The sequence below is a fragment of the Danio rerio genome, chromosome 11 (assembly GCF_049306965.1).
Source record: "Danio rerio strain Tuebingen ecotype United States chromosome 11, GRCz12tu, whole genome shotgun sequence".
Lineage (NCBI taxonomy): Eukaryota > Metazoa > Chordata > Actinopteri > Cypriniformes > Danionidae > Danio > Danio rerio.
In genome coordinates this window covers 26,815,392-26,842,133 of record NC_133186.1, presented here as the reverse complement: position 1 = coordinate 26,842,133, position 26,742 = coordinate 26,815,392, and the positions used below count along the sequence as shown (strand labels likewise).

The 26,742-nt window shown below is 35.8% G+C and overlaps 1 protein-coding gene across 2 annotated transcripts in view; it reads right to left on the bottom strand.

The window, feature by feature from the left end:
* inavab (innate immunity activator b) overlaps positions 1-26,742 on the bottom strand; it is a 45,036-nt gene that overhangs the window by 7,259 nt on the left and 11,035 nt on the right. The window contains 9 exon segments of one of the 2 annotated variants that reach the window (NM_001080005.1): positions 2,144-2,891; positions 4,550-4,702; positions 6,013-6,298; positions 8,836-8,883; positions 9,255-9,483; positions 9,572-9,694; positions 15,161-15,294; positions 20,528-20,636; positions 24,373-24,586. In NM_001080005.1, the coding sequence (NP_001073474.1) occupies positions 2,144-2,891; positions 4,550-4,702; positions 6,013-6,298; positions 8,836-8,883; positions 9,255-9,483; positions 9,572-9,694; positions 15,161-15,294; positions 20,528-20,582 (1,776 nt within the window). In that variant the 5' untranslated portion in view covers positions 20,583-20,636; positions 24,373-24,586. 2 annotated transcript variants of the gene reach the window in all.

Sequence of the window (26,742 nt, the reverse complement as noted above, 5' to 3'; positions counted from 1 at the left end):
CATGTTGCAACTTCCATGACTTTTGGAGTCGCTTCTTATTATTTCATGAGTTTTTTAAGATTTTACATACATTTTGTTAACATATTCTGACTAAATTCATATTTGAGAAGTACACAGAAATGTTCTTTTGACTCCCTTAAACAGATTATCCAGGAAATCACAGTTTAAAAATACCCTGATATTTCCAGTTTATCCATAATTGTGGGAAAGCTGGGAGGAAAAAGCAACTGGTTGCATCATTAGATTTTATTTCCTTGTGTGACAGTAGCATCTCGTTGTTGTCTAAACGTGTTTTTTATTACAAAAGAAGTCATTAGTAATGTAAATTCTCATTTGTTTTATTATTATGAAACATTTTTGATGGTTTCCACATTTCACAAATTTCATCTCCTCATTGATGTGCTAAAACTCAATCAAAACTGTGAAACATTAGGGGATTTAGTTGACACTTGCATACACTCTGCAAGGATGCATCAAATTGATCAGAAGTCACAGTTAAGACATTTCTAAAGCTCTATATCATCCTTAAATTAGAGTCATGATTTTTCAAGGAAAAGTAAAGGACAAACTTTTTTTAAATACAATTTTATGAATCTCTGAAAATAGATAATCAAAAATCTGACCAAAATCTAAATATTTGGGGAAGAAATAACATAATTTGTTTGTTTGGAGTTATTTTCCTATTGCTGACTATTTAAAACAACTCAAACATTTGGTGAGGTGATACAGAAATATCACATCCTGTCTGGAACCACTTTAACTGTGCAGTTTACAAAAATGAACACCTTTAATATTCATCAACCAATTAGAATAAAGCAATCAAAATCAGACGCATAGTAAAATTCACAATATTGTTGATCAAACAAATGCAGACTTGGTGGACATAAGATACTTCAGTTAAAAACATTTAAAAACCAAGCTCAAACTTCTGAACAGATTTCTCGGCAACCGTAAGCAAGAAAACGACAATTATGATTTGTGTGTTCTGTTTGTGTGCCATTCCCAAAATTAATTAGAATCAAAAGCTCTTTCATAGCTGAACACCACACCTAAATCATGCAGTGATCTCACTTTGACGCAATGAACTTTTCCCCATCCCTCAGACAGGCCCGGGCAGTGCCCAACTGATCTACATTTTCTGGAAATTCCTCTCCCAACAGATTGATACACAGCTAGATGGCATTTAAAGAGCCAAGACAGTTACATATTTGTGAACCTGGACCACAAAACCTCTTTTGTTGCACCGATATATTTGTGAGAATAGCCAAAAATGCACTGTATTTTAAATACATGTATGCCAAATGTCAAGTAAAGATCATCTTCCATAAAAAACCTTTGTAAATGTCCTACTGTAAATGCTGTAAATCAAAACTTTGCTTAGTAATTTTCAAAAGGTTTTGGTTAGGAATATGCATTGCTTAGAACTCTGGGAAAAAAATCTGGACACCTTTAAAGGTAATCGACTCAATGTTTAGATTTATTTGAACCCTCAGAGTCCAGATTTTCAAATAGTTTTATCTTGGCCAAAAATTGTCCTATCCTACAGACCAGACATCAGGAGAACGCTCTTTATTCAATTTTCAGGAGACATTCATTCAATTATTTTCTTTTCGGCTTAGTTCCTTTATTAATCTGGGGTCACCAAAGCGGAATAAACCACCTACTTATCCAGCACTTGTTTTACGCAGCGGATGCCCTTCCAGCTGCAACCCATCTCTGGGAAACATCCACACACACACTCATACACTACGGACAATTTAGCCTTCCCAATTCACCTGTACCGAATGTCTTTGGACTGTGGGGAAAACCGGAGCACAGGGAGGAAACCCACGCAAACGCAGGGAGAACATGCAAACTCCACACAGAAACGCCAACTGACCTAGCCGAGGCTCGAGCCACCAACCTTCTTGCTGTGAGGCGACAGCACTACCTACTGCGCCACTGCGTCACCTTTCAGGAGGAATATAAATCTCAATTTCCAAAAAATTGACACTTAAGACTGGTTTTGTGATCCTGGGTTGCTATGCCCCTTGTGTTCAACTTAGTCAAGAACCAAGACTGTAACATATTTAGACTTTTTAAAACATTCTCAATACCTTTTCCACCCATTTATTCGTAGTGACTGTGAAGAACGTATATTTACCTGTTGTTCCTGGTACCTGTGGTGTTGGGAAAGTGAAAGTGGGGACTCTTGCCCAGGCACATTTCGGATACGGAGCGCTCCTTGTCTGTTCCGATCCAGCGATTGTGGTCGAGGCGGTCGAAATTGGCTGCGTTGATGCCATGATTTGAGTTCCTCTGACACAACCTGCCTGGGCAGGCCTCGGCTGGGGTGATGAGGATACTCTCTGAGTGAAGGGGCCCGAGACAGTTTCACATGGGCGGGTAACAACCTACAACTCCGTTGCTGCGATGGCAGAGCCTCACAGTAATACTCATAGTGACCATTGGAAGAATAAACAGGAGCCTGGTGGTTAACATACGACCTCCCGCTGTCCATTTCTAAAGCATGACCCCATCCGTCCTCTATGTAGCCCCTTGTGAAACTAGGTGAGGATTGGTATTGAGTGTTCTTGTAGAAGTGCGTAGGTGAGCATCTTTGTGGCACTTGGTTGTCGGCGAGGCTGGCGTATTGGTAGCCGTATTGGGATTGGTGAGTCCATGGAAGTTCTCCTGGGTGCTCCTGGCAGGGCGAGCTGGCGTATGACTGGAAAGAGTGCTCAGAGTTGCTGTCTTCTGAGCTGGAGTAGTATACAGGGTTTCCTACATTCAGTCGCATCTGGGAATAATCGGATGATGACACTGCGAATTCCGTCAAGCGTCTTCTGGGGCCCTTCAAGCGCCCACGAACCGGCTCGGGCTGATAATGGTTGGGTTCGGTGATAGGAAGTCTGTCAAAGTGAGAAGAAATATGTTTCTGTTTATCTGAGGTGGCAATAATGTTCATGAAACACATGTGATCTGAGGCGTACGCTGCAATTTAAAGGTAACAAATTAATGTTTTGAGCATTTTTATTTCAAATAAATGCTGTTCTTTTAAAGCCTGCATGAACCGGAAGCTGCAACCGTTTTTTTTCTGTATTGTGACACAGTAAATAGAGAAATGGAGTATTAAAGGAGAAAGCAGTGGGTGTATTGGTGATTGGATGTAGTAAAGTAGGCATTTCATTCATAAAAAATGGGAAAAGGTTTCGGGAGAGTTATAACAACCTAACAGACACCTCCTCCTCACCATTTCTATCATAGCGCTGTCAAACTGACAGATGGAGGGGCGTGGTTAAGTATGTTAACCACACCCAAAATACTTATAAACAATTGTAATCTGAGAATTTAACTGAAAACAAACAGGAAGTGCATTTTCAGATTTCAATTTTAGGTTACAAGACCAAACTTTTTTTTTCTTACCATATAATAACACAAAAATAGCATTGTGCACTAGCAAAATCAAAACGGTTAGTTTTGATTTCATGTGTACTTTGAACTAATCATCAAAGAAATCATAAAAAAATCAAACAAATTAAATATTCTTTCCATTATTTAAAAATGTTTTATTTATTATATAACACAGAAAAAAAATTTAGTATTCAATGATTTGTTTACATTCACAAAACTGAATCTTTAAAAAACTATTTATAATTATGGTAAGTAAAAGTAATACTAATGCTACAACTGAGAAAATTTTTCTAAAATTAAGTTTAATTTCCTGTAGTCCATTGCAATCGCCAGCGGTGTGTTCTCTGTCGGAGATTACTTCCTAATGAACTACAACTCCCAGAACTCTCTGCCTCACATCAACTCTTGCAACAGCTGACAATAATCTGGACCTTTACACACAGACACAGTTGCTGCTCATCTACACTGATTACAAGGACTATAAATACACCTCCCCTACATTCACACAATGCGTCTTGTTTCAATACTTGCGTCTTGTGTTTTGTTTTTGATCCTAGCCTTATTCCTCGTTCTGATTCATTGCCGCCTAGTCTGACCTTTCGCCTGTATTTTGACCACGATTATTGGATTATCCTTGTGATATTGTTTTGCTCCTGTTTATGACCCTTGCCTGTTCGACCTCGATTCTAATAAATTCGGAACATTAACAAAGTGTGTTTAAATGTTCGGTTGAAAATGTAAATGAATCAGATTTTAAAACATTTTTTTTGTTGTAGTGTTATTAAAGAATTGCCTTTCAAATAAAAACTGATGTCTCGAATCCTCAAATAAATCAACATCCGAATTTTTTCTGAGGAACCATGTAACACTAAAAACAGTACAGCGACAATTTAGCTTTGCGTTACATGAATGTATTACACTTCAACATATTTTAAATAGTTACTTAATTAAAATATAATAACATTTAATTTAATATAATGAATGTTATAATAAAAACATTTCACTGTATAAACATTTGCATAATTATAACAACATATTACACTTTTTACTAATCAAATAGATGCAGCTTTGGTGAGAGACAACAGATTTCTTTGTAAAACATCTTCCTGACAAACTTTTAAAAGTCACTCTTTATTAAAAGTATTTTGAGGCAGACCTGAGGGATTGTCTTCTGCGCAGATGCATCTCTGGAGTGGAAGGTGCGCTGCAGGACTGTGTGTGTTTCAGGGCAGCATGTGTAGGTATCTGCAATGGGATTCCAGCATCCGCAAGACAGACCTCTATAGAAGGCAACGTGGGGGTAGAAGGACTGCAGATGTGTGGAAAAAAACAAAAACAATCATTTACAATTACAAAGACAAAACTGACACAGTAGAGCTGCAGTTTCCTGATGACATACTCTACTGGTAACAACACGTGCTCCATAAATCAGCCTTAAAAGCCATTATAGAACAGGGGTGTGGTCAAACCCACCCCAAAATGACTATGTGACGTCTTAATGACCAGGTGAGTCAAAGCTGCTTTGTAGAGGTCATAAATCATTTGGGGTTTTTACAATAAATAATCCATGAAAAAGAAGTAAAGGAGATGCAAGTTTGAGATACAAGACATTGCATTTTTTTGCATTTTCTTGTCATTTATTTTACATATGTTTCTTTATTTAACCGTGGAAAATAGGGGGGAAAATTTATGAAAAACAAATCAAATAAATAAATAATATAAAAAAAAACATAATAATACAGTTTAGTCTTTCAGCAATATAAAACAACTATATAAAAACACATACATTGAGAAATTGATGTATAGGATAGAATGGAATGATTTAATCAGGACATTCTCAGACATTTTCAGCTCAGACATTACATTTTTTATTTTTACATTTGTTTTTTTAATGTCATTTACTCTTGTGATTACTAAGCATCTTTAGTGCCACACAACTTGTTTAATGAGCTAAATCAACACAATTCTTGAATTTTTTTTTGTGACAGCTTCATTGTTTTATGTTCAATAAACTTAAATTAACTCAAGTTAACTTAATTGATTTGTGTTGGGACAATATAAAAGAATTGTGTGGAACCCAGCATTTTTTTTTGCATTGGATGATGATCCTTCAGAAATTAGTATTATATGCTGATTTTCTCTAATATGATCAATTATTATTGCTACTCAATCATTAATAACAATTCTTATAATTTCTAATGTTGAAATCATAGTTTTATAGTTTTTTTTTATTTAAAATGTCATTTATTTAATTTCACTTGAACAGCTGAACATGTCCTGATGAATAAAATAAAATACATTTGTAATGGTACTTTTGAATATTACTGTGTTAACACTTCCTCAATAATATAATGCAGCTGAATAGATTTCAAGAGTGATAATAATAAGAATGAATGTAACTGATAATCAGCATTATGATACATTGAATATTGGAGTGATAATGTTGAAAATTCAACACAGGAATAAATAAAAATGGAAACTACAATTAATAACAAAACAGTTATATTAAACTGTAATAATATTTCACAATTTTACAGATTCAACTATCTTTTTAATCAAATAAATGCAGCAGAACAGACTTCTTTTAAAAGACATCTTCCCGATTGCAGATAGATATACCTGGATTTGACAGAGGGAGATCTTTTCATTTTCTGATAGGGCTGGTCTAAACTGCTCTCTGTCCAGGGTGAGTTTTGGATGGGTGCAGGGTCGTTCTCTGGACTCTGGCAGGTGTGCAGGCTCTCCAGGGATTGGGGAGGGGTTTGATAGGAAAGGGGCTGAAGGGGCCGATATGAGGGGCCCACAGGTGCATGAGGAGCAACATGAGAGATGACTATAGGCGGAGGGTAAAAGTCGACAGCAGGAGCTGAGGGAGGCTCTGAGGAGAGCTGGGAGGACAGTTCATCTGAAACACGAGAAAGATGATTTCAATTCATGATAGTTGTGTAAATTACACAATTTTTTTCCCTGAATATGATTATTTCTATAAAATAAAGAATGCATTGAGTAAAGTGCAATGATTCATTTTTAAATGTTAATAAATTCTATTTCATGAATATAATAGTAAGTATTAGGACTGCATGATACTGGAAAAGTCTGACATTTCAATGTTTTGTTTTTCTGAAATATATTTTGTGACATGAATAGAATTGCACCAGATGACTTATACAACTATTTTGTAAGATTTCTGGTACAGAAGTTTAATAATGTAAATTAATGTAAAATAGCACTGCATAGGAGGGCTGCACGATATGGGAAAAATCTGACATTACGATGTAGTTTATGCGACATACTGTATATATAATAATTTCACTAAATGATTAAATAGCACTATTTTGACAGAATTTATTGTCACATTTTATTTTAAGATAACTATGACAGTAAGTAACTATGACTTTTGCTTCAATAAACTCCTAATTAGCTCCTTATTAATAGTAATTACAGTATTTAGGTATTGAGTAGGATCAGGGATATCTAATAAGATCATGCAGAACATGTAGTTCAGAAGTACTAATAAGCACTAACCAGCATCTCAATAACATGCATGCTAATAAGCAAATAGTTAATAGTGAGAATTGGTCCCTAAAGTGTTACCAAATGTATTCATTTTGATTGATTAAGATGATTCTGTAAGAGAGTGAACATGCATAAAATGTAATAAACAAATTACAAGCATATGATAAATACAATAAAATAAAAGGAAAGTTTAATAAACAGTCGATGCTTTATGGTTTTGTAAATGTAGAAATTACACTGCAGAGTCTTTACTGTATATCTAATTCAATAAAACTATTCTGTATTCAACTTCTAATTTTAATAACATTTTTGTGTCCAGGAATACTTTAATCTCTCTCAGGCATTAAAAACATGCAAATGATAAAATTTCACTCCATTGTGAATAAACTCTGCATCAACCCAGTCCCAAATCAACATTGCATATCTATTCGATGTGACTATTGCAGGTGCACACATTGCGATATCGGTGCTGAAATGATATATCTTCCTGAGACCCTGCCCATTAACTTGTGTCCTCTGTAGTGAACATTGCATTTTCATGAATTTTCTTTGAATTTTTTGACCTATTCTGTCAAGTCCTGTTGTACTGTTCAGAGGACATCATGGGCTTTCTAGTCATATGTCATTTGATTGGTTGGCATGCTAGGTACCACTTCCTACACTGCATCCGAAATGGCCGACATACAAAAAAGCACATTTAATGGGAAGGAGAGAGGTTTGTAAAGTTTAGCTTTTTAAATGTTTTTTACTATTATTATTACATATATTTGTTTATTAAAGTGTCAGGAACAATACATTAAGCTTTTAAAGCTATTAACATGTGTTTCAAAATATCATTATTTTAAATGTCCACTATAGTGGACACCAGGACCATCTTAATGTAACTGATGACTGCATGATGTAGGGGGCAGAACTGAAGCAGAGAGGATTCTTTATAAAATAGTTGAGGGAGACTCTGATAGAGTCTGACAATCAGACAATTAAAGACAATTAGAGAATGACAATTAGTTTTAAATCGCTTTTATGTTAAATTTGTTTTGGATTAACACCACTTCTTTTTTTGATTTCAGCTTCAGACTTTTTCTTGAGTTCTTTCAAACTAATCTGTTTCAGGAATTTCAATACAAAAGGAAAAAACGGCTTTGTTACAATAACGTTGGATTAATATCCCTTTACAGCCATTTCCTGTACAGTTTTGTTGCTTGTCCTGTGGTCCATTACCGTGAACATGCTGTAAAATTAAAAATAAAAACAAAATGTAAAAACTCTAAATTGTAGATTTTTTTTAACCCAAAGAATGCAGGAAATCACAGAAATAAGAAAAAAAGAACAAATTCTTTGGGTCTCAGGAGGATATTGTGCAGCCTTACAGCATAGCTGTTATTGTAAAAATAATTCAATAAAATACATTTTATTACAATTAAAAATGGTACAATTTCTTGTGCCAGTATGCTTTAATCTAATTTGATATGCTCATACAGTCACAGGCCTCAAAACATCTAAATAATTAACTTTTGTTCCATTATGTCAAAAATCTTCAATGACTGTGGCTCCTGGTCAACTATAATCTCAAATCAACATTGCAGATCTTGCGATGCGACTATTGTGGATACAGACATTACGATACCAATGCTAAAACCATGTATTTTGCAGCCCTAGTAAGTATAATGATTTATATTATTTGTGTAGAGTGTAAAAGCATATGTAATATATGTAATATATATGAAGTATATATTATATAATTAATTTTATTTACATTCACTTTTAATATTTACAAATGTACATTATTTTTATATATTTAAATAAAGTATTGTATACCACATTAAAAATATGTATAATTATGAAAAAAATATTAAATCATGTTAAATAATACAAACAAATATTAAATAACTACAAATGTATACTCAGGAAAAAAAATTCCCTTACCCTCTTCAAGCACAGCTGAGTCTGACAAGGAGCTGTCATCTGAAGCACCTTAATTAAAAAAAATATATATATATATTATATAATAAACGTAAAAACCTTTAATACAATGAAGCTGATAACACACTGTACGGTGACATCAAAGTGCAATGAATCCCAACAATTAGCAAATGAAATGTCATGGTGTAATGTTTTAATATAGTGGCTGATTTAAATCTGTACAATCGTATTCTTACATTTTAGCAAGATTTGCTCATACCCCAATTAGAAGTAGAGTTTAAAGTTTGCCTCTTTTTTAAAATCATACATTTCCATATGAATAACATTGATCAATTTCATATGAATTCGCTTCTTCTTTAACACCTAAAATAGATACATTTCCTTTTGAGATGGGGCGATTTTAGCTGCTCTAACTCTCTAACCTCTCTGTGTGATTATGCCAGGCCGCGGTGAGGATCGTCCGTGTTCCAGTCTCAGTCTGAAAACGGCCTCCTGAAGGTCTTTGAGTTTCCTCTCCTCTCGCTGGTACTGCTGCAGTCGACTCCTCTTCACCCCCTTACTGAGATGCTCCTCCTGGCACAGTCTCTGCGCCGCCACATAGATCTGCTGCTGAAGAGCCAAATCAGCCTCCACCGAGCTCAGCGCAGAGTTCTGTGTGCCACAATCATCAGATTTACACTCATTCATATTAACAGGATAGCATGGCTAATGATTTCATGCTGATTGTTCAGGACTTTACCTCAGTTCTGTGAAGGATGCTTGGCTCGTCTAATTTAAATGCAGCTCCGATGCGCCGGCGAATCTGAGGAGGCTTTTCTCCAGGTAATAGAGGATAGACTGAGGACAAATGTCCTGTGAGCTCCTGAAAGAAAAGAGTGCATTACATTGATTTCTGTTTAATTTGATTTTAATTCAAAATCTTTTTTATAAATTAGTTTAAATGCATCAAGTACGTTAAAAAGTATTTGTTAAAGATTAAATTTAACTGTGTTATTAAACTATTAGTGCTTTTAAAGATTAATTTTAGATGACTGTTAGTTCACTTTAAATGCAATCTAAATACAAAAGTACAGTTACAGTTCAGGTCCTATGAAATAATATTATTTTTATAAATTAATTAGTAGTTTTTTGGATTCTGTATGAATGGTTAAATACAATTGTAGCAATCAAAAATGATATCCAAATAATTTCAGGTTTTAATAATTTTAACTGTGTCGCATGTCTTTGGACGGTGGAGGAAACCGGAGCACCCGGAGCAAACCCCTGTGAACGCGGGGAGAACATGCCAACTCCACACAGAAATGCCAGCTGACCAGGCAAAGGCTCAAACCAGCGACCTTCTTGCTGTGAGGCAACAGCACTACCTACTGCGCCACCGTGTCACCCTCCTTTTATTATTAATATTTTTAAAAGATTTTTATTTTTATTTTCATTATTTCAGTTAAAAGGAAAACAAAGAAACAATTGTGTAATTTTTTACTCAAAAATATTAATATAATTATGATTATATTTCAGGCAACGCAGTGGCGCAGTAGGTAGTGCTGTCGCCTCACAGCAAAAAGGTCGCTGATTCGAGCCTCGGCTAGGTCAGTTGGCGTTTCTGTGTGAAGTTCTGTGTGCATGTTCTCCCCGCGTTCGTGTGGGTTTTCTCCGGGTGCTCTATTTTCCCCCACAGTCCAAAGACATGCGGTACAGGTGAATTGGGTAGGCTAAAATTGTCCGTAGTGTATGAGTGTGAGTGAGTGTGTATAGATGTTTCCCAGAGATGGGTTGCAGCTGGAAGGGCATCCGCTGCGTAAAACATATGCTGGATAAGTAGGCGGTTCATTCTGCTGTGGCGACCCCAGATTAATAAAAGGACTAAGCCGAAAAGAAAATGAATGAATTATATTTCAAATAAATAGAATAAATGAACATAATAAAAGTTATTAATATAATTATTAGTAGTAGCAATAACAATAGTAATATGCTAAATTGTCAGTGTTTTTCGATTACACATTCACAGACACTATATTAAAACACTATATTGACCTTATTCTAAAATGCGGAAGTGCGCGTGTTTTTGCGATTGTCTTAGAACTTCCTTAGAAGTTGATCTGATCTGTCTTAGAGCTTTAGTCGCCTATGGGAGAAATGACAAGGAATAATAAACGGCAGAAAATGGCCAAACTACTTGCTCAACAAACAAATGTTTGCATGACTATACAGACCAAGTAGCATATTATAATAAGAAAATATTAAATTGCAACATCAAGCAGCGTAACGAGCAGTTGTTAACGTTAAAAAATGAATGGAAGTGAATGTGACCGGAAGTCGCGAGACAAAAAGATTCAAATGGCAGCGCCCGCTCGTCAGCTGAGAATAAGGTGAATACAGTAAATGATTTAAAATTAACCAAATTCAGTGACATTCATTTTTTTTTTTTCGGCATAGTCCGTTTATTCATCGGGGGTCGCCAACTTATCCAGCATATGTTTTACACAGCTGGATGCCCTTGCAGTTGCAACCCAGTAATGGGAAACATACATCCATACACACTCATTCACACACATACACTATGGCCAATTTAGCTTATTTAATTCACCTATAGCTAGGGATGTAACGGTATTGTAAATACCGTCATACCGCAATATTAATTTTTTTCGATATTACCGAAGTCGCATGACTCGGTAAAACTATAGGTCTTCTGAGAAAATTTGCTCAGGCGAATGAAGCGAACGGGAGGTAGCGAAAACTACAATCCCCATCATCCCTTGCGGTCTGTTGTCGCTACAGATCCAGTAATGCGGAAATGGAGTGTGCTGCTAGAAGCGGGGATCAAAAAGAGCTGTAAAACTCTAAGGCCCCTTTTACAAGAGTGCGTTTTAGTTTTAAAACGGCGTTGTAGAATGAAAATGATCCGCGTCCACACTCGCGTTTTACCCAGCGTTTCTGAACAGCTCTCCGTCCACACCAAAACGCTGAAAACGCACATCACGTGACCACAGACACTCTCGGGCAAGCGCTCCAGCATTCTACCCAGATGAGAGCTCTGCTTGTCGGACTGCTCATCAAGCATCTTCCGCTGGATCTAATCTCACTATATTTGCTAAACGTGATATTTCATTCATGTTGTTGTCTTTATCTAACGACATAGGCCAATTCCCTGACTTTGGTCATTGGAATCTATTAAGTTACTTGTTCACGGGTAACATGTTTTGGTTAAGCGCAAAGATAAGTTAATGATTAATCCAGGTACATTGACTGATCGCTTGCCTTTATTTCCTACAATGTATAAACTTATTGTATGTGATACTTTTATAATTGTCGATTATTAAAACTGATATTCAACAAAAGTGAGGGTGCGTTTCGTATTTTCACTGAAATTGAAAGGAGGTAGTTGTTATAGGCTCCGTTTTGTTATAAATATCCTCACAGTGAAGATGACGCTCATATATGCAGCACGACGCCTCAACATTTCTGCTGTCTGTAAGTTTTCTAATATTAAAAAGGAAATAGGCAGTTCCTTAAATCATGTTTATATTTTATTGTTGAGAAAGTGAAACAACGTAGCCAAGGTGATGTGAATGAAGTTATAAGTACACTGTTCCCTTTGAAGATTTACCCGTGTCCTCGGTATGTTTTCCATATCAAACTGAGAAGGGGGAGACTGCAGCCTTGATCAAACTTGCGAAGTCTTAACTTACAAGAAGAGGATGCGAGACTGAACTGTGTGTGGGCTACTTAATATTGAGGAAAAGCCCCAATCAGATAGGCGAACGTTTGCAGCCCCGCCTCCGTTTTCAGATGTCTCCGTTTTCCATCATCCACACTGAGACGGAGCAGCAGGTTTTAGAATGAAAACGGCCTCTCCAGCGTTTTCAAAAAGCTCCGTTTTCGGCGCTCGAGAAATAAGTCATATAAGTCATATCTCTCTTGTCCCAGAAACCTCAGTACCAAATGAGAGGTTTTTTTTCTGTTGCAGGGGACATTGTAAATGCCCAGAGATACCAGCTTTTACCAGATTATATTTATATGATAATTTTCCTTTAAACCCATCTCTATCTAAGTGAGTGAGTGATTAAATGTTGAATGTGATGAGTTTTCAACAATACTAAATTAAAAACTTAATTTTTTTTTTACATGGTTTAATATTTTTTTTTGTTATTAAAATTGAAGTTCCTGTTTCAAAGCTTACAGATAGATGGCTAATTTGTATGTCATTGACACTTTTGGCTCTTTTTTGGAGTATTTTCATAAGTTTTGTTTTTTCCTGTAAATGATTCAATAAATACCGTACCGTGACATTCATACCGAGGTATTACCGTACCGTGAAATTCTGATACCGTTACATCCCTACCTATAGCGCATGTGTTTGGACTGTGGGGGCGAACCAGAGTACCTGGAGGAAACCCTTGCCAACACAGGAAGAACATGTAAACTCCACACAGAAATGCCAAATAGCCCTGCTGGGACTTGAGCCAGCAACCTTCGTGCTGTGAGGCAACAGTGCTAACTACTGAGCCACCATGTCGCCTAAATTCAGGGACATTCAAAATGATATAGCTTTTTTATGACTGCCTTTCAGTCTGCAACATCACAAGGCTCTAAATGATAATATACCATACACCCCTGCATATAATAGTCTTTAAGATTGGTATTACAAAAATCTTTTGGACAGTGAAGCAGATCTTTAATTTGTCTGCTTAATTTTAAGTATGATTACATTGATTATACTCTATTAATCACATTTAAAAGTCACAAGCAGGTTATCTTGAACCAAAATTCCTGTTTCTCCAGTGTGAAACTTTCCAGCGAGTCGGAACAAGTTACAGCCTTCAACCTCTACATTATGCAAGCCTGTTGAAATATTTGGCTCTTTCCTAAGTCCTACCAAGAGCCCTACCTGTCAAACTAAACCTGCCATCTATCTTCTCCAAATCCATGCCTGCATGCATTTAGAAACAATTCTCTTGGAGACAAAAACCACAAGCCCACGGCTCTTTAAAAAGCCACAACAGAGGTAAGGCTCAGATGATACACACACTGGCGTGACTTCAGACTATTGTGACATAAAGGTGTCATCAGACACTGAAGAACACCTGGACAAGCCCCAACAGGAAACAATGATGCATTTTCTGTGACTTAACATCTTACCAGGAGGACTAATACGCCACAAAGCCTCGGGGCTGAAGATCATGAACATTTAGTACTAATTTTTGTGGTATTTAAAAACAAATGTCATCCTATTCTTCTTTAGAATGTGTAGGTTTTTGCTGAAAAGCTTCCTGAACCATTTAACATACTATTTATTTCAATGGAAAATTGAACGTCATCTACACGATTGTGTCAGCATGCAGTGGAAGTCCACTTTAAGTTATTTAGGAGTGTTTTGCAGGATTTGTGTGGGTGTCCATTTGCAGCAAATCTCAGAATTCAGTCCTAAAATTAGTAGTTATGATGTGTTACAGGTCAAATTTTAAATGACTAAATCAAAAGTGTAGCTGTTTTATTAAAAAACACATCAAATTGTACAAGTGTCTGTGAACATTAAACCATAAAAAACTTTTAAACAATTATGAATATTTATTTTATATCTCACAGTGTCTGGTTTCATCTACTCCACATTATCAAGCTTGATAGTTATGGCATGCTAATACATGCTAGCAAAATAGTAAAATTTAACAACTTGCTACAAGATTTTATCGATATACAAAAACATGCTAGCAACATGCTAATAATTAGCTATTAACTTGCTAGCAGCTTGCTAGACACGTTAGTAATGTGTAAAACATTCCTGAAAGACGTTTGAAATATTACAATGTTAACTTGTTAATACGTTATAAAGGTGTAAATCTGACTAACATGATTATATCATGCTAGTACTTTGATAAAATCTGTTAGCAACTTGTTAAAACATGCTAACAACCTTATTGCATTTCAGTCACATTTATGATGTCAGGTGTGTTCAATCAACTTATGTCTGAACAAGTTTATGTTTGAAGTGAATCAAAAACTGAAATAATTCATAATTTGTGGGTTTTAATATATCAGGGTGATCATTTTATTTTCATGCTGGTACCAATAACATTGGTGAGATTTTACTGCCTAATACTGATATGGCAGCCGAACTATTTACGATTAATTTGTGGTGCTAAAAATGTGTGTATAAATAATAAATGCAACCTTTCAACATGATTTGAATGCACAACATGTTAAAACAAGCTAGCAATGCTAAAACACATCTGCAACTTGTTAAAACATGCTAGCATTGTGACAAATGATGTTAGGTACATATTAAAACATGATAAAACATGCTAGCACCCCATATATGTGAATAGTGACTTACAGCCTCTCTGATGCAGAGTTTCTTGAGCTCCACTAAGCACATTTTCAGCCTGTCTTCCAGAGATTGCTGCTTGAGTTTCATGACCCGAGTGTGAGTTTTTACATCCTTCATCATTGTGGTGTGGCTGTCCGGACCTAGAACACAAAACATAAAACCACACGTAAAAAAAAGAGATGAGAAGCAGCTTTGAGATAATAACAGAAAATAAGCAATTAGACTGTGTTATAAATATTGTATGTTCTATATAGATACAATAATTTCGAATTCTGTCTAACTAAATTAGCTAGCAGCACAACTATTGCTCTATAATCGCCAAAAAATGTAATTACATTCATATCAATCAGAATTCAAGATAAAAGATATTTCAGGATGTACACTGTTAGACATTTCTGTAATTTACAGTTATTTACTGTTTTTCACCCAGTATAATACTGCAAATTCCTTTTACAGTAAATAACTGGATTTACCATTGCATTATGGGAATTTAGTGTAACGTCGAACAACATATACAGCGATTTACTGTATTTGTAAAAATTTGTGTATTATACTGTATTTTCCACAACTGCTTCGATGCCACCTTGCGGCGATTCGACTACTCTGCACCACAGGATTTGCCAAATTTTGTCTGAAGACCCTGAAAGAATTCTGGAGAACAATTTAGTAGCGTGCCTGACGAACATGCTGGATTTAACAAACTCTACTATGGTAAGCTAAGGCATCAGCTGCGTCCCAAATGGCACACTATACACTATGCACTCATGCACTATGTACTTATGCACTTACACACTCAACAGGATAGTATATGTATGTAGTGGCATCCCAAATGGCACACTAATGTTTTTTTACTAAGCGGAAATTCCACCCGTTTCCCTAATGACGTTTGACGGTTGCCAAATCAGTGAAATAAACGACCGAATTATCAATAATACCTGCCGTGAGTATTGCCGCATTCACCATCAGGAGGCGCTATAATCATTCTTGTAGGAGAATTTTGCTTTCACCATCCAAAATAAACAAAGTTATTCAACATGTGCGTCCCATAGCTCCGCCCCTTCCGCTATGTGAGCAAACCTGCGGTCGTTGAGTGCGTGAAGTGTCCATCATTACACACTTCATTTTACCGGCTGAATGAGTGCATCATCAGGGTAATCAAAGTGCACTTATTATTTTTAGAGTTTTCAGTGTGAACACACTACTTACTACTTACACTATTTATACTACAAAATGGCGTAGAATAGTGCATAAGTATGCGATTTGGGACGCAGCTAGTGTTTCATTTTACAGAATGTTTTGTGGACGAGAATAAAACAAAGTAATGTATAAAGTTGGCTTATATTATTTTCTCTGGCTTGGAGTTATTTTGCCCATTTGAGAAATATAATATCTATTAAGATGTTACCTTTATTTAGTTTATTAAATTAACACTGCTATTACTTTAAATAAGACTGTTTATGACTATTAGCCATTGTTCTCATCATATCTTTTTATTTATTTACATAGGAACCGGTGTTGCAACGGGTTTTGGTTTAGGAGGAAACCAGAGGGATGCAGACGGAGGACACATTAGCACGAAACAACGGTCTGACGAAGAGTATTTTCCCCCAGAAGAATGTGAATAAAAGACCAACAAATAATCCAGGTAAACATGCGTCTGTCTGTGCTGACAACACTCGATGTTGATTTGAGCACATTTATAACTTGGTTAGCATTTGCTCGGCGACATTGGCTGAAGCGATCTTAAAATGGTAACGTTAGCTAAACTGAGCTAAGATAACACAGAATTGAACTCAAACTCATTTTAACGTGCAACGTTTAACTTATATTGATTTATGCTATATATATATGTGTGTGTGTGTGTGTGTATATATATATATATATATATATATATATATATATATATATATATATATATATATATATATATATATATATATATATATATATTAGCTGTTGTGAACTTATTTTTCTCTGGTTTAGAGTAGCTTGAGAAAATAACATCGCGACGTAACCTATAATAACGCCACTTACACTAACGTAAATCTATACAATATGCATAGAGGTAAAGTTGGTTTTATATTCGCACATTCGTTCATTTAGAAGCCTCTATACTGTTTACCATGTTACTTTGAATATTCGATTAGAATTAGCATGCCAGTATGACTCAACATTAACACTATTTATTTGACTGTGAGCAATGTTGTACTTTGAAAGTCATTTGCTGATAATATGATTTTGCTATTTAGAGTTTGCAAATAATACTTTTATGAAATTGTGTTATTAAGCGGAAAGACTGAATTGCGAATATAAAACCAACTTTACCTCTATACAATATGCTGATAACCACCTTTTTGCTAATTGTTGTTTAGATTTGTTTTGTTGGGTTTCAGACAGATACTTTATTTTGTAAATTGATATTAACATACATATACACATAAAGTCGTTTTTTTTTTCTTTATCACAACACTTTACATTTGGTTAAACATAATTGTTACCATTATATTTTTTTGTTTAGATATGGCACTGGCACAGCAGCGCTTATAGGTTTTGTCTGAAAAGGAAAACAGCATTTTGGAGGAACATCTTGAACAGCACAGCCTTATGCTTAAAAATAAGCAAGAGCAGTAAGCAACCAAGGTAAACAAATAAAAAAAGTTGTGTGGAGGTTGTGGATTGTAGCATGGTATTCTTATCTTTTATTCTTAACAGTGTTGTCAGTAAGTTACAGTAAAAACCCTTTAAAATGTCTAACAGTGTATGTAGACTTTCAGGAAACAAATGCTGATGGGGGTTTCGACAGTAGTTTCAGTTATGGGGAAATGAGTAAATGGGTGACAACAAAGGGTTTATTACTCTTGTATCCGGTGACTGAAGGCAAATGCCTCTGGCCTGTCTGGAGAGCTTATCTACTGAATTCCTCAACATACATGTTCAATCAATCATATGACAGCACACAAAGACATAGCTGAACAATGACAAAAAAAAAGAAAAGAAAAAAACGTTGCACTATACAGGAAAAAAATATGGGGTTTTATTTTGTCTCATTGTAAGAAAAACTGAGTTTAACAAGGCTTTTTAAAAAGCTGCTATAGTGTGGTAGCTTCCGATTCAACTGTTATATCTTTACAGGTGTAATGAACATTAAAATCATTTTCTTTACTGAAGTGAAAACTAACTACTAAATTCTATAAAGCTATAAAAACGTTCAAAGGTTGAGGATCTGTGCTTTTAATGTTTTTTTAAAAATATTTCTTATGTTCTAAATGATTTTACCCTCTATATCAGGGGTGTCAAACTTAATTCTTGGAGGGCCGAAGCCCTGCACAGTTTAGTTCCAACCCTGCTCCAACACACTTACCTGTAGGTTTCAAACAAGCCTGAAGGACTTAATTAGTTTCATCAGGTGTGTTTAATTAGGGTTGGAACTAAACTGTGCAGAGCTGCGGCCCTTTTGGAACTGAGTTTGACAACTGTGCTCTATATCAAAAATATAGACTAAAAGCCAAAATATTGTCAGATAATTAAAAAGCTGTTAGTTTAAAAAAACTATTGGCCCTCAAGAATATTTTCAGCCAATCTGCTTTCTTAGTTTACAGTAACTGTCATTGGTTGGTGATTATTTCGCATCCAGTGAGCAGTGAAAATAAATAATGGCATAGTGGCCTACTTAAATAATATTTATATTTACAAAATGGCAAAGAGGCAGTCATGCATATTTTCATTTTTTGAAACCACAAATAAATCTGAAAATGAGCCTGATCAAAAAAGCTCTCGATAAAACTAAACTACGTGAATGGATCAGGATAGCGGGAGACAGAAGCAAAGTGATCAGCAAAGCGCCAGAAAGCATGACAGAAGAGGAATATGTGGGCTCTTCTTGAAGACATCTACAGTTTGGACAATGATAAACAGACGTTACATATTATCGTCTACAATCCTACACAGCTGTTGGCATTACAGTTGTGAATTTATTATTTTGAAACTGAAGGTGACTGTGCTGAGACACAAATAGCATAACACCTTCGTGACATCATACAAATACAGACTTCATGTGAACTTATAACAGAGCTGAGGAGATTACTTTTATTCATTCATTCATTCATTTTCCTACGGCTTAATCTCGGATTTTTCAGAGGTCGCCACAGCGGAATGAACCGTCAACTATTCCACAATATGTTTTACACAGCGGATGCCCTTCCAGCCACAACCTGGCACTGGGTTCATTCATTCATTTTCCTTCGACGTAATCTCTGATGAACCTACAACTATTTCAGCATGTGTTTTACACAGCGGATGCCCTTCCAGCACATCCATACACACTCATTCACACACACTCATACACTACGACCAATTTAGTTCATCCAATTCACCTATACCGCATGTCTTAGGAGGTACATGTGGGCTCTTTTCTTGAAGATTAGACTGAGTGAGTCATTTAATATTCTTTTTTTCATTTGTCACATATTAGTGAAATGAACTGAATAGTGATTGTTTTTACGATTTATGTTTGTAGCCATATGTTTTCATTATCCATTACTGACCTATAATGTTAAATGGCACAAAATAATTAAAGACCATTCAGAAATATGATGCTCTTTTTTTGTACGCTATCACCATTTAACGATATCATGTTCTGGGAGAACTGAGGTTGTGTGGTGGACGTCGATCACTGTAACTTTTATTTCCTGGTTTTGTTATAGGAATTATTCATTTACAAATTAAGCACTGAAGTTAATTAATCGCTTTTTACAGTTTACAATTTAATTACACCTTGAAATGTAACGTATTTTGGTAAAGCTACATAAATGTTCAAAACCAATGTCAATCAATCATAATCAATGCTGACAAAAGTTATGCTGCTTCGTATTTTATAAAGAAATTGTGGTACTTTATTCAAACTGATAACTGTTAAAAGAAGAGCATTTGTCTGAAACAGTTTTCTGTAGCAACATTATAAATGTCTTTACTTTTACTTTTGGTGAATAAAATGATTCATAACTTTACAGGACATTTGCATTTGAACGAGTATTTTAGAATGTATTTAGAATATTTCCAATTTATTATTATAAATATATAAAAAAAAAAAAAATATATATATATATATATATATATATATATATATATATATATATATATATAAATATATATATATATATATATATATATATATATATATATATATATATATATATATATATATATATATATTTTACATTTCAAACTATATTAGTATTCCTTTCAATTAACTATAAAGAAAAAGAAAATTACACAGGTTTGAAAACAAAAATAAAAGCAAAAAAATTGTCATTTTTGATGAATGATCGTTTTAACCTCACAACCACATGCGTTTTAACAAAAAACTGAACTTACCAGAATGCAAAATAACCCCACTATCGGTATCACTGATCTCCTCTTTCCCTTCCATGACTGTTTGTCAAGCGTTATTCAAAGCCACGGTTTTCACTTCCTTCACAAGTTCCTAAAAAAAGCAAATACAACTGTTATCACACTCATGCATGCTCACTAGAGACCAATTTAGCTGTTGAAGCCAAAGTGAAGAGAAACTAGTCTCGTGGAAGCACTCAGTCGCTCAGCTGTGACGGGCCTCCTGACCCACAGCCTCAGGGGTCATTGCGGATTCCAGGAGACAAACAATAGGTTTCACAGGACTACTAAAAATCACAGTCTAACTACGCCTCGCAGCAATGCGCCGTCAGCAGGAGCTCCGGGTGAGCTTTAACTAAGAAGGCATTCAAGTACTCTTACTTCCATGTGTATCTGAAAAATGTCAATTTTTTTTCCAATGAGCGGTGCTTAGATCACAACACTGGAATGCTCCCAGCAGTACAGGTTAATGAAGAGGTCTGCTATGCCTCATTGCACTCGGTTGTAATTAATTAACCCCAATTCATTTCTGCAACAGTTTGTCAGACTCTACATGCAGGAAGGGTGATTATCCACAGACTGGGCACATTACATTACTTTTACAGTAAAATAATTTTGGTCAAAACAACTGATATCCGTTTACACATTCCATGGGTGTGTTCAATTTCGATTATGCTGTTATAGCTAGAGGAAAGGATTATGATTAATTAGCGTGTGCATACAAGCTTATGTTGGGCTGTGCTTGTGTGCTTAGTGCTATGCATTAAAAAGTCACATGATCCTTGCTGATTTGGTGTTCAAGACAGATTTCTAAGGATTGTTTTTATGTTGAAAACAGTTATCTTGCTTCTTATTTTCTTGTAAACCTGTGACACACTACTTATTAAAAGTTTGAGGTAAAAAAAAAACATTCAAGCGTTCATGAAAATAAATAATAGGAACCATTGTTAATATAAAAGCTCTAGATCAGAGATATCAGAAAGATCATCTGACACAAAAGATGGGAATAGTGATGCAGATTATCATGTGAATAAATTCCCTTTTAAACTGCATTAAAACAGCCCTTTTACATTGTTTTAATATTTTACAATATTACTGCATTTTAAATCAAATAAATTCAGCATTTTTTAAGCAAACTTATTTTAAAAACTTTCAAATCATTCTGGCTGTATTTCCCAACAGCTTCTGAAGTCACAGTCCAGAGCACCACCAGTTCATGACACATTTGTTCTGCGGTGTACGAGTCTGACCTGCTTCCTGTCAGTATGTCAAAATGTTATTCTACGTCATGATGACAGTATCCTCAATGTTCTGAGTAGGCTGTGAACATCTACAGTTTGGACAATGATTAACAGACGTTACATATTCTCGTCTGCAATCGGACAGCTGTTGGATTAGTGACAGCATTACAGTCGTGAATTTATTACTTTGAAACTGAAGGTGACTGTGCTGAGACACAAATAGCGTAACACCATCTTGACGTCATACAAATACACACTTCATGTGAACTTATACCAGAGCTGAGGAGATTACTTTTATTCATTCATTCATTTATTCATTTTCTTACGGCTTAATCTCGGATCTTTCAGAGGTCGACACAGCGGAATAAACCGTCAACTATTCCACAATATGTTTTACACACCGGATATCCTTTCAGCCACAACCTAGTACTGGAAAACACCCATACACTTTTACATTCATACACACATTCATTCACGTAGGCCAATTTAATTAATCCAATTCACCTATACAGTATGTCTTTGGACTGTGGGGGAAACCGGAGCACCGGGAGGAAACCCACGCCAACATGGGGACTCTGAGAACATGCAAACTCCACACAGAATTGCCATCTAGCCTAGCCGGGACTCGGACCGATGACCTTCATGCTGTAAGGCAGGGGTCACCAATCCTGGGGCCTCATGTACGAAGACTTGCGTGGAAATCTTACTAAAACATTGCGTACGCACAAAGCTGTAAATGTGCGTACGCAGAAAAAAATTCAGATGTATGAAACACTGCGTACGCCGAATCTCACGCATATTCTTTTGTACATCTGAATGAACGTGAAACTGAGCGCAACATGCACGAGCGCAAAACCCCTCCCTGCCTCCTCCCCCGTATGAATATGCTAATGACTATGCTAATGGCAAAACCCAACGAAAAAGCAACGGCAAAATCAAACAAAAAGAGAAACTTTGAACAGAATGTGAATTGGAGGTGCTGCTTTCGGAGGTAGACCGGAGAAAAGCGGTGTTATTTGCAAGTTTGTTCTCCGGAATTAACAACAAAAGAAAAAATAGAGTGGGAGAGTTTAGCTGATACGGTTAACACAGTTGGGTCTGAACATCGCACTGAGTGCATTTAAAAAAGAAATAGTGTGGTTTATATCTGTAAAATGTTGCAGTACCCTTAGCAGTCTCAGTGGCGCACCTCATAAGAGGCATGTGATCATGTACTGACACGTTCGAGCATAAACTCGGCTCGAATCCAGCATCTGATGAACTCTTTCTTCTTTTTTTCCCCGCTACATATCAGATTTTGCCCACTATTTATCACGAGAAAGACAAGTAGGAATCATCAATAAGTTTGTGCATCAATAAGCATCATATTTTATTTGCACATTTATTGAATGGAAATGTTTCTGATTCACGCATGCAAATTCATCTTCAGATAGTGTCTTTATAGCAATGTGTGTGCGGTAGATAGCTCAGATTACATTGGGAAAACAGGCGACCGCTGCAAATTGTGCTTTAATGTTTAGCTGGTCAACTGTATGATATGGAAATCTTACATACCTACTATATGAACCCGTCTCATACAGCTGCCATTGCAAGGATCAGACACTTTGTAGAGAGGAATTTAACACAACTGCCTCTAGGAGTCGCCAATGGAAATAAAACAGACACGCACAAAAAATGTGCGTACGCCTGCCAGAAAGCTGCCGTGAACCTGCGCACATTCCCACGTTCAGTTCATTGTTAGTAAATCCAAACGTGAGCGATTCTGAGCATGAAACCTGGCGTACGCAAAGTTTTTGTGCGTACGCAGCGTTGATACATGAGGCCCCAGCTCTTTAGGAACAAGTTTGATGACCACTGCTGTAAGGTAACAGTGCTAACCACTGAGCCATTCGGCTAACCGAGGAGTACTTATGGATTGAAATCAGTTACTGAATACAGAAAGTGTGTCAGCAATGTAGTCAATTAGATTGTACATTTATAGTTACTTTTTCTGATTACTTTTGGATTACATTTAGATTACTTTTGTGATAACCATTATTTGTTGACACATATATTGTGCTATTTTAACAGATGCAAACAAAAAATATACTCCATTCTTAGTCACAAGAGCCCCACTTGATTACAACTTTCACTTACAGCTTACCACCATTGTGTAAATAATCATGTAATCCACTAAAAAGTAACTGTAGTCTGATAACGATAGTTTTAAAAACTAGTTTAAATACAAGACCTTGATTTTTTGAAAATTCTAATTACGTAATACAGATTACAAATAATCTGTTTCTATATTCAAATACCCAATACAATTTCCTGAACTTTTAGGCAATTTACACATTAAGCTAATGCTCATTTCTTTACTTGACAGATTTTAGATTTGTTGACATAAAGTGTTTTTAACTTATAAAAGAAAAGTGTTTTAAAATTGGAAAAAGGAAATGTAAGCAAATGGTTAATAAAAAACAGACTTAAAACTATACCAAATATGAGTTTTAACCATTAAGAATATTTTTAACAAAGTAAAAAAGAAGTTATTAAATGCGCTGAGCTGTCTCACATATAATGACTTGTATGAAAAACTAAAGTACTCACATATTGTAACACATTAATTCCACTAAAAGTGTATCCGGTAAACAAAATCAGTTGATTTCCATAGGACGTCTAGCTCCACACTGCACTCTTGACTCTGGATGAGCAACGGTAGGAGTTTGGACTGTGAAATGAACCTGGGTGCGTCTTGCACATACCTCAGTGTGTGTGTGTGTGTGTGAGGGAGAGATATCACGGCGTCACACCTCTTGTAGACACCTGTCGAAGGTGATAATAACGCTTCCTGTTGTCTTTGTTATCAGCAAGAACAAATATGAATATGTAACAAGTGATTATATTCAATCATAAATGTGTAAGCATGGTATGTAAGTCGATACGCACTTGTTTCACTTTAACTAGGTTAAGTTAAAAGTTAATTTTTTGCATTTTAAATAACTTGAATAAGACCTGTTTCTGGTTCATTAATCAAACAAACTATTTTATGATAATGATGAGACATTAAGTTCTTTATACAGACAGTCATGTGTTTGACTTGCGGCTTAATGCTCTTTGGATTTTATTTAAATATTCAGGAGAACATGAGATTTTACAATTAGTCAATGTAGTTCAAATGCTACTATCAAAGCAAAATGATTACAGTATTTGACATTTTTTAGTTTTTACTCTTACAGCTTGCAATAAAAACTGTAATCTTTTTAATAGTGTTATCAGAACTTTTGACCTATTCAATTGAGTGTTTTAAGGCTGCCTCCTACTGGTGACTGTTAGGCATCTCAATTCCCACACGATAAGCCTGTATAGCAGGGGTGTCAAACTCAATTCCTGGAGGGCCGAAGCCCTGCACAGTTTAGTTCCAACCCTGCTCCAACACACTTAGGGCCTACTCACACTATGCCATCCGTACCGTGCCCAGGCCTGTGTCCCGGATCGTTTGAGAAGTGTGAGTGCGCTGAATCGGGCTCAAGCACGGTTCACTTGGCCGGCCCTGGCCCGGTTGGAAGAGGTGTGCCTGAGAGCGGTACACTTGGGCCCGAAACTGAAAGCAATACGTGACTTTTAAGGGGCTGTTTCATATGGAATTAATAATCATTCTTACTGTTCAGTGATCGCAAACTGCCGTAGTTTATTAAAGACGAGAACTCCTCACAGCATGACAGCTGCGCACCTTCAGCAGATGACATAAGTGTGCCGAGGCCCGATATGGTGTGAGCGCGGGCCGTCGGGGGAGACGAGAGGGGGGACAAGCGTGCTTTGGCCCGGTTCGAGGCAACTGTACCTAGTGTGAGTACGGCCTTACCTGTAGGTTTCAAACAAGCCTGAAGGACTCAATTAGTTTGATCAGGTGTGTTTAATTAGGGTTGGAACTAAACTGTGCAGAGCTGCGGACCTTTTGGAACTGAGTTTGACACCTGTGCTGTATAGAAACTCATCTGGACTGAATTAATACTTGATATATATGATCACTGATGCTAATCTAAAATATTTCTGTGGCTTCTGATTTCTGCAAATACCACAGAACTGAAAGGAGAAGCTCCAGTGCATGTGTTGCCAAAATCACAGATAACCAGTGGTCTAATAGGGTGTTTAAAAAGCAGAACTTGAATTGAAATTGAATTTAAGGCTGAAGCATTTTTAAAAGATCACTATTCTTTACTTTACTTTTTTATTTTATTTTTTTATTAACATTTTATCTATTAATTACAAAACACATGAAACAAACCATCAGACAATGCCCGTTTTAACAATTTAATGCTAAAGAAAACAGAAAATTATACATATAAATACCTTCATAAATAATATAATTATAATACAAAAATAAATAATAGCATAATAAGTAAATAATTAAACAAAAGGAAAATATATAAAGATAAAATAATAGTAAAATAAAAAAACATAAATATAATTTTTGACATACCATAACTCAAAATACAGCTTAAAGAAATAAAATCAATTAATAAAATCCAAGTGGAGTCCAGACTTTATAAAAAGCCTCAGTGGACATATGAATGACTCAGGTTAGAAATTCTAAGGAAATCATTTCCCTAATAATATTGCACCATCCTTTCAAAGATTGGGTTTGTCATTAGTGAAATAAACGATTAGTGAATTTGTCGAGCAATTCTTTACTTTATGTTGTCATGCAGTTTCGGCCATTTTCTACTGCTGATAAAAAGAACAGAAGCTTAAATATATATGATGCGCAAGAATCAGTGAGTAATGATGAATGTTATATCAGTGGCCATATTGGTATCAGCCAATAAATGTTTATTTTTGAGGTTATAGCAATATTCCCAATGAGAAAGTAAATTATAGGCCATTCAATTATGGGTCAGTTCTACCCTTTTTAATCATTGACAATATTTTGTAACAATTCACTCGCAAGTCATTTGTTTGCTGTTTATTCTGAGTTGC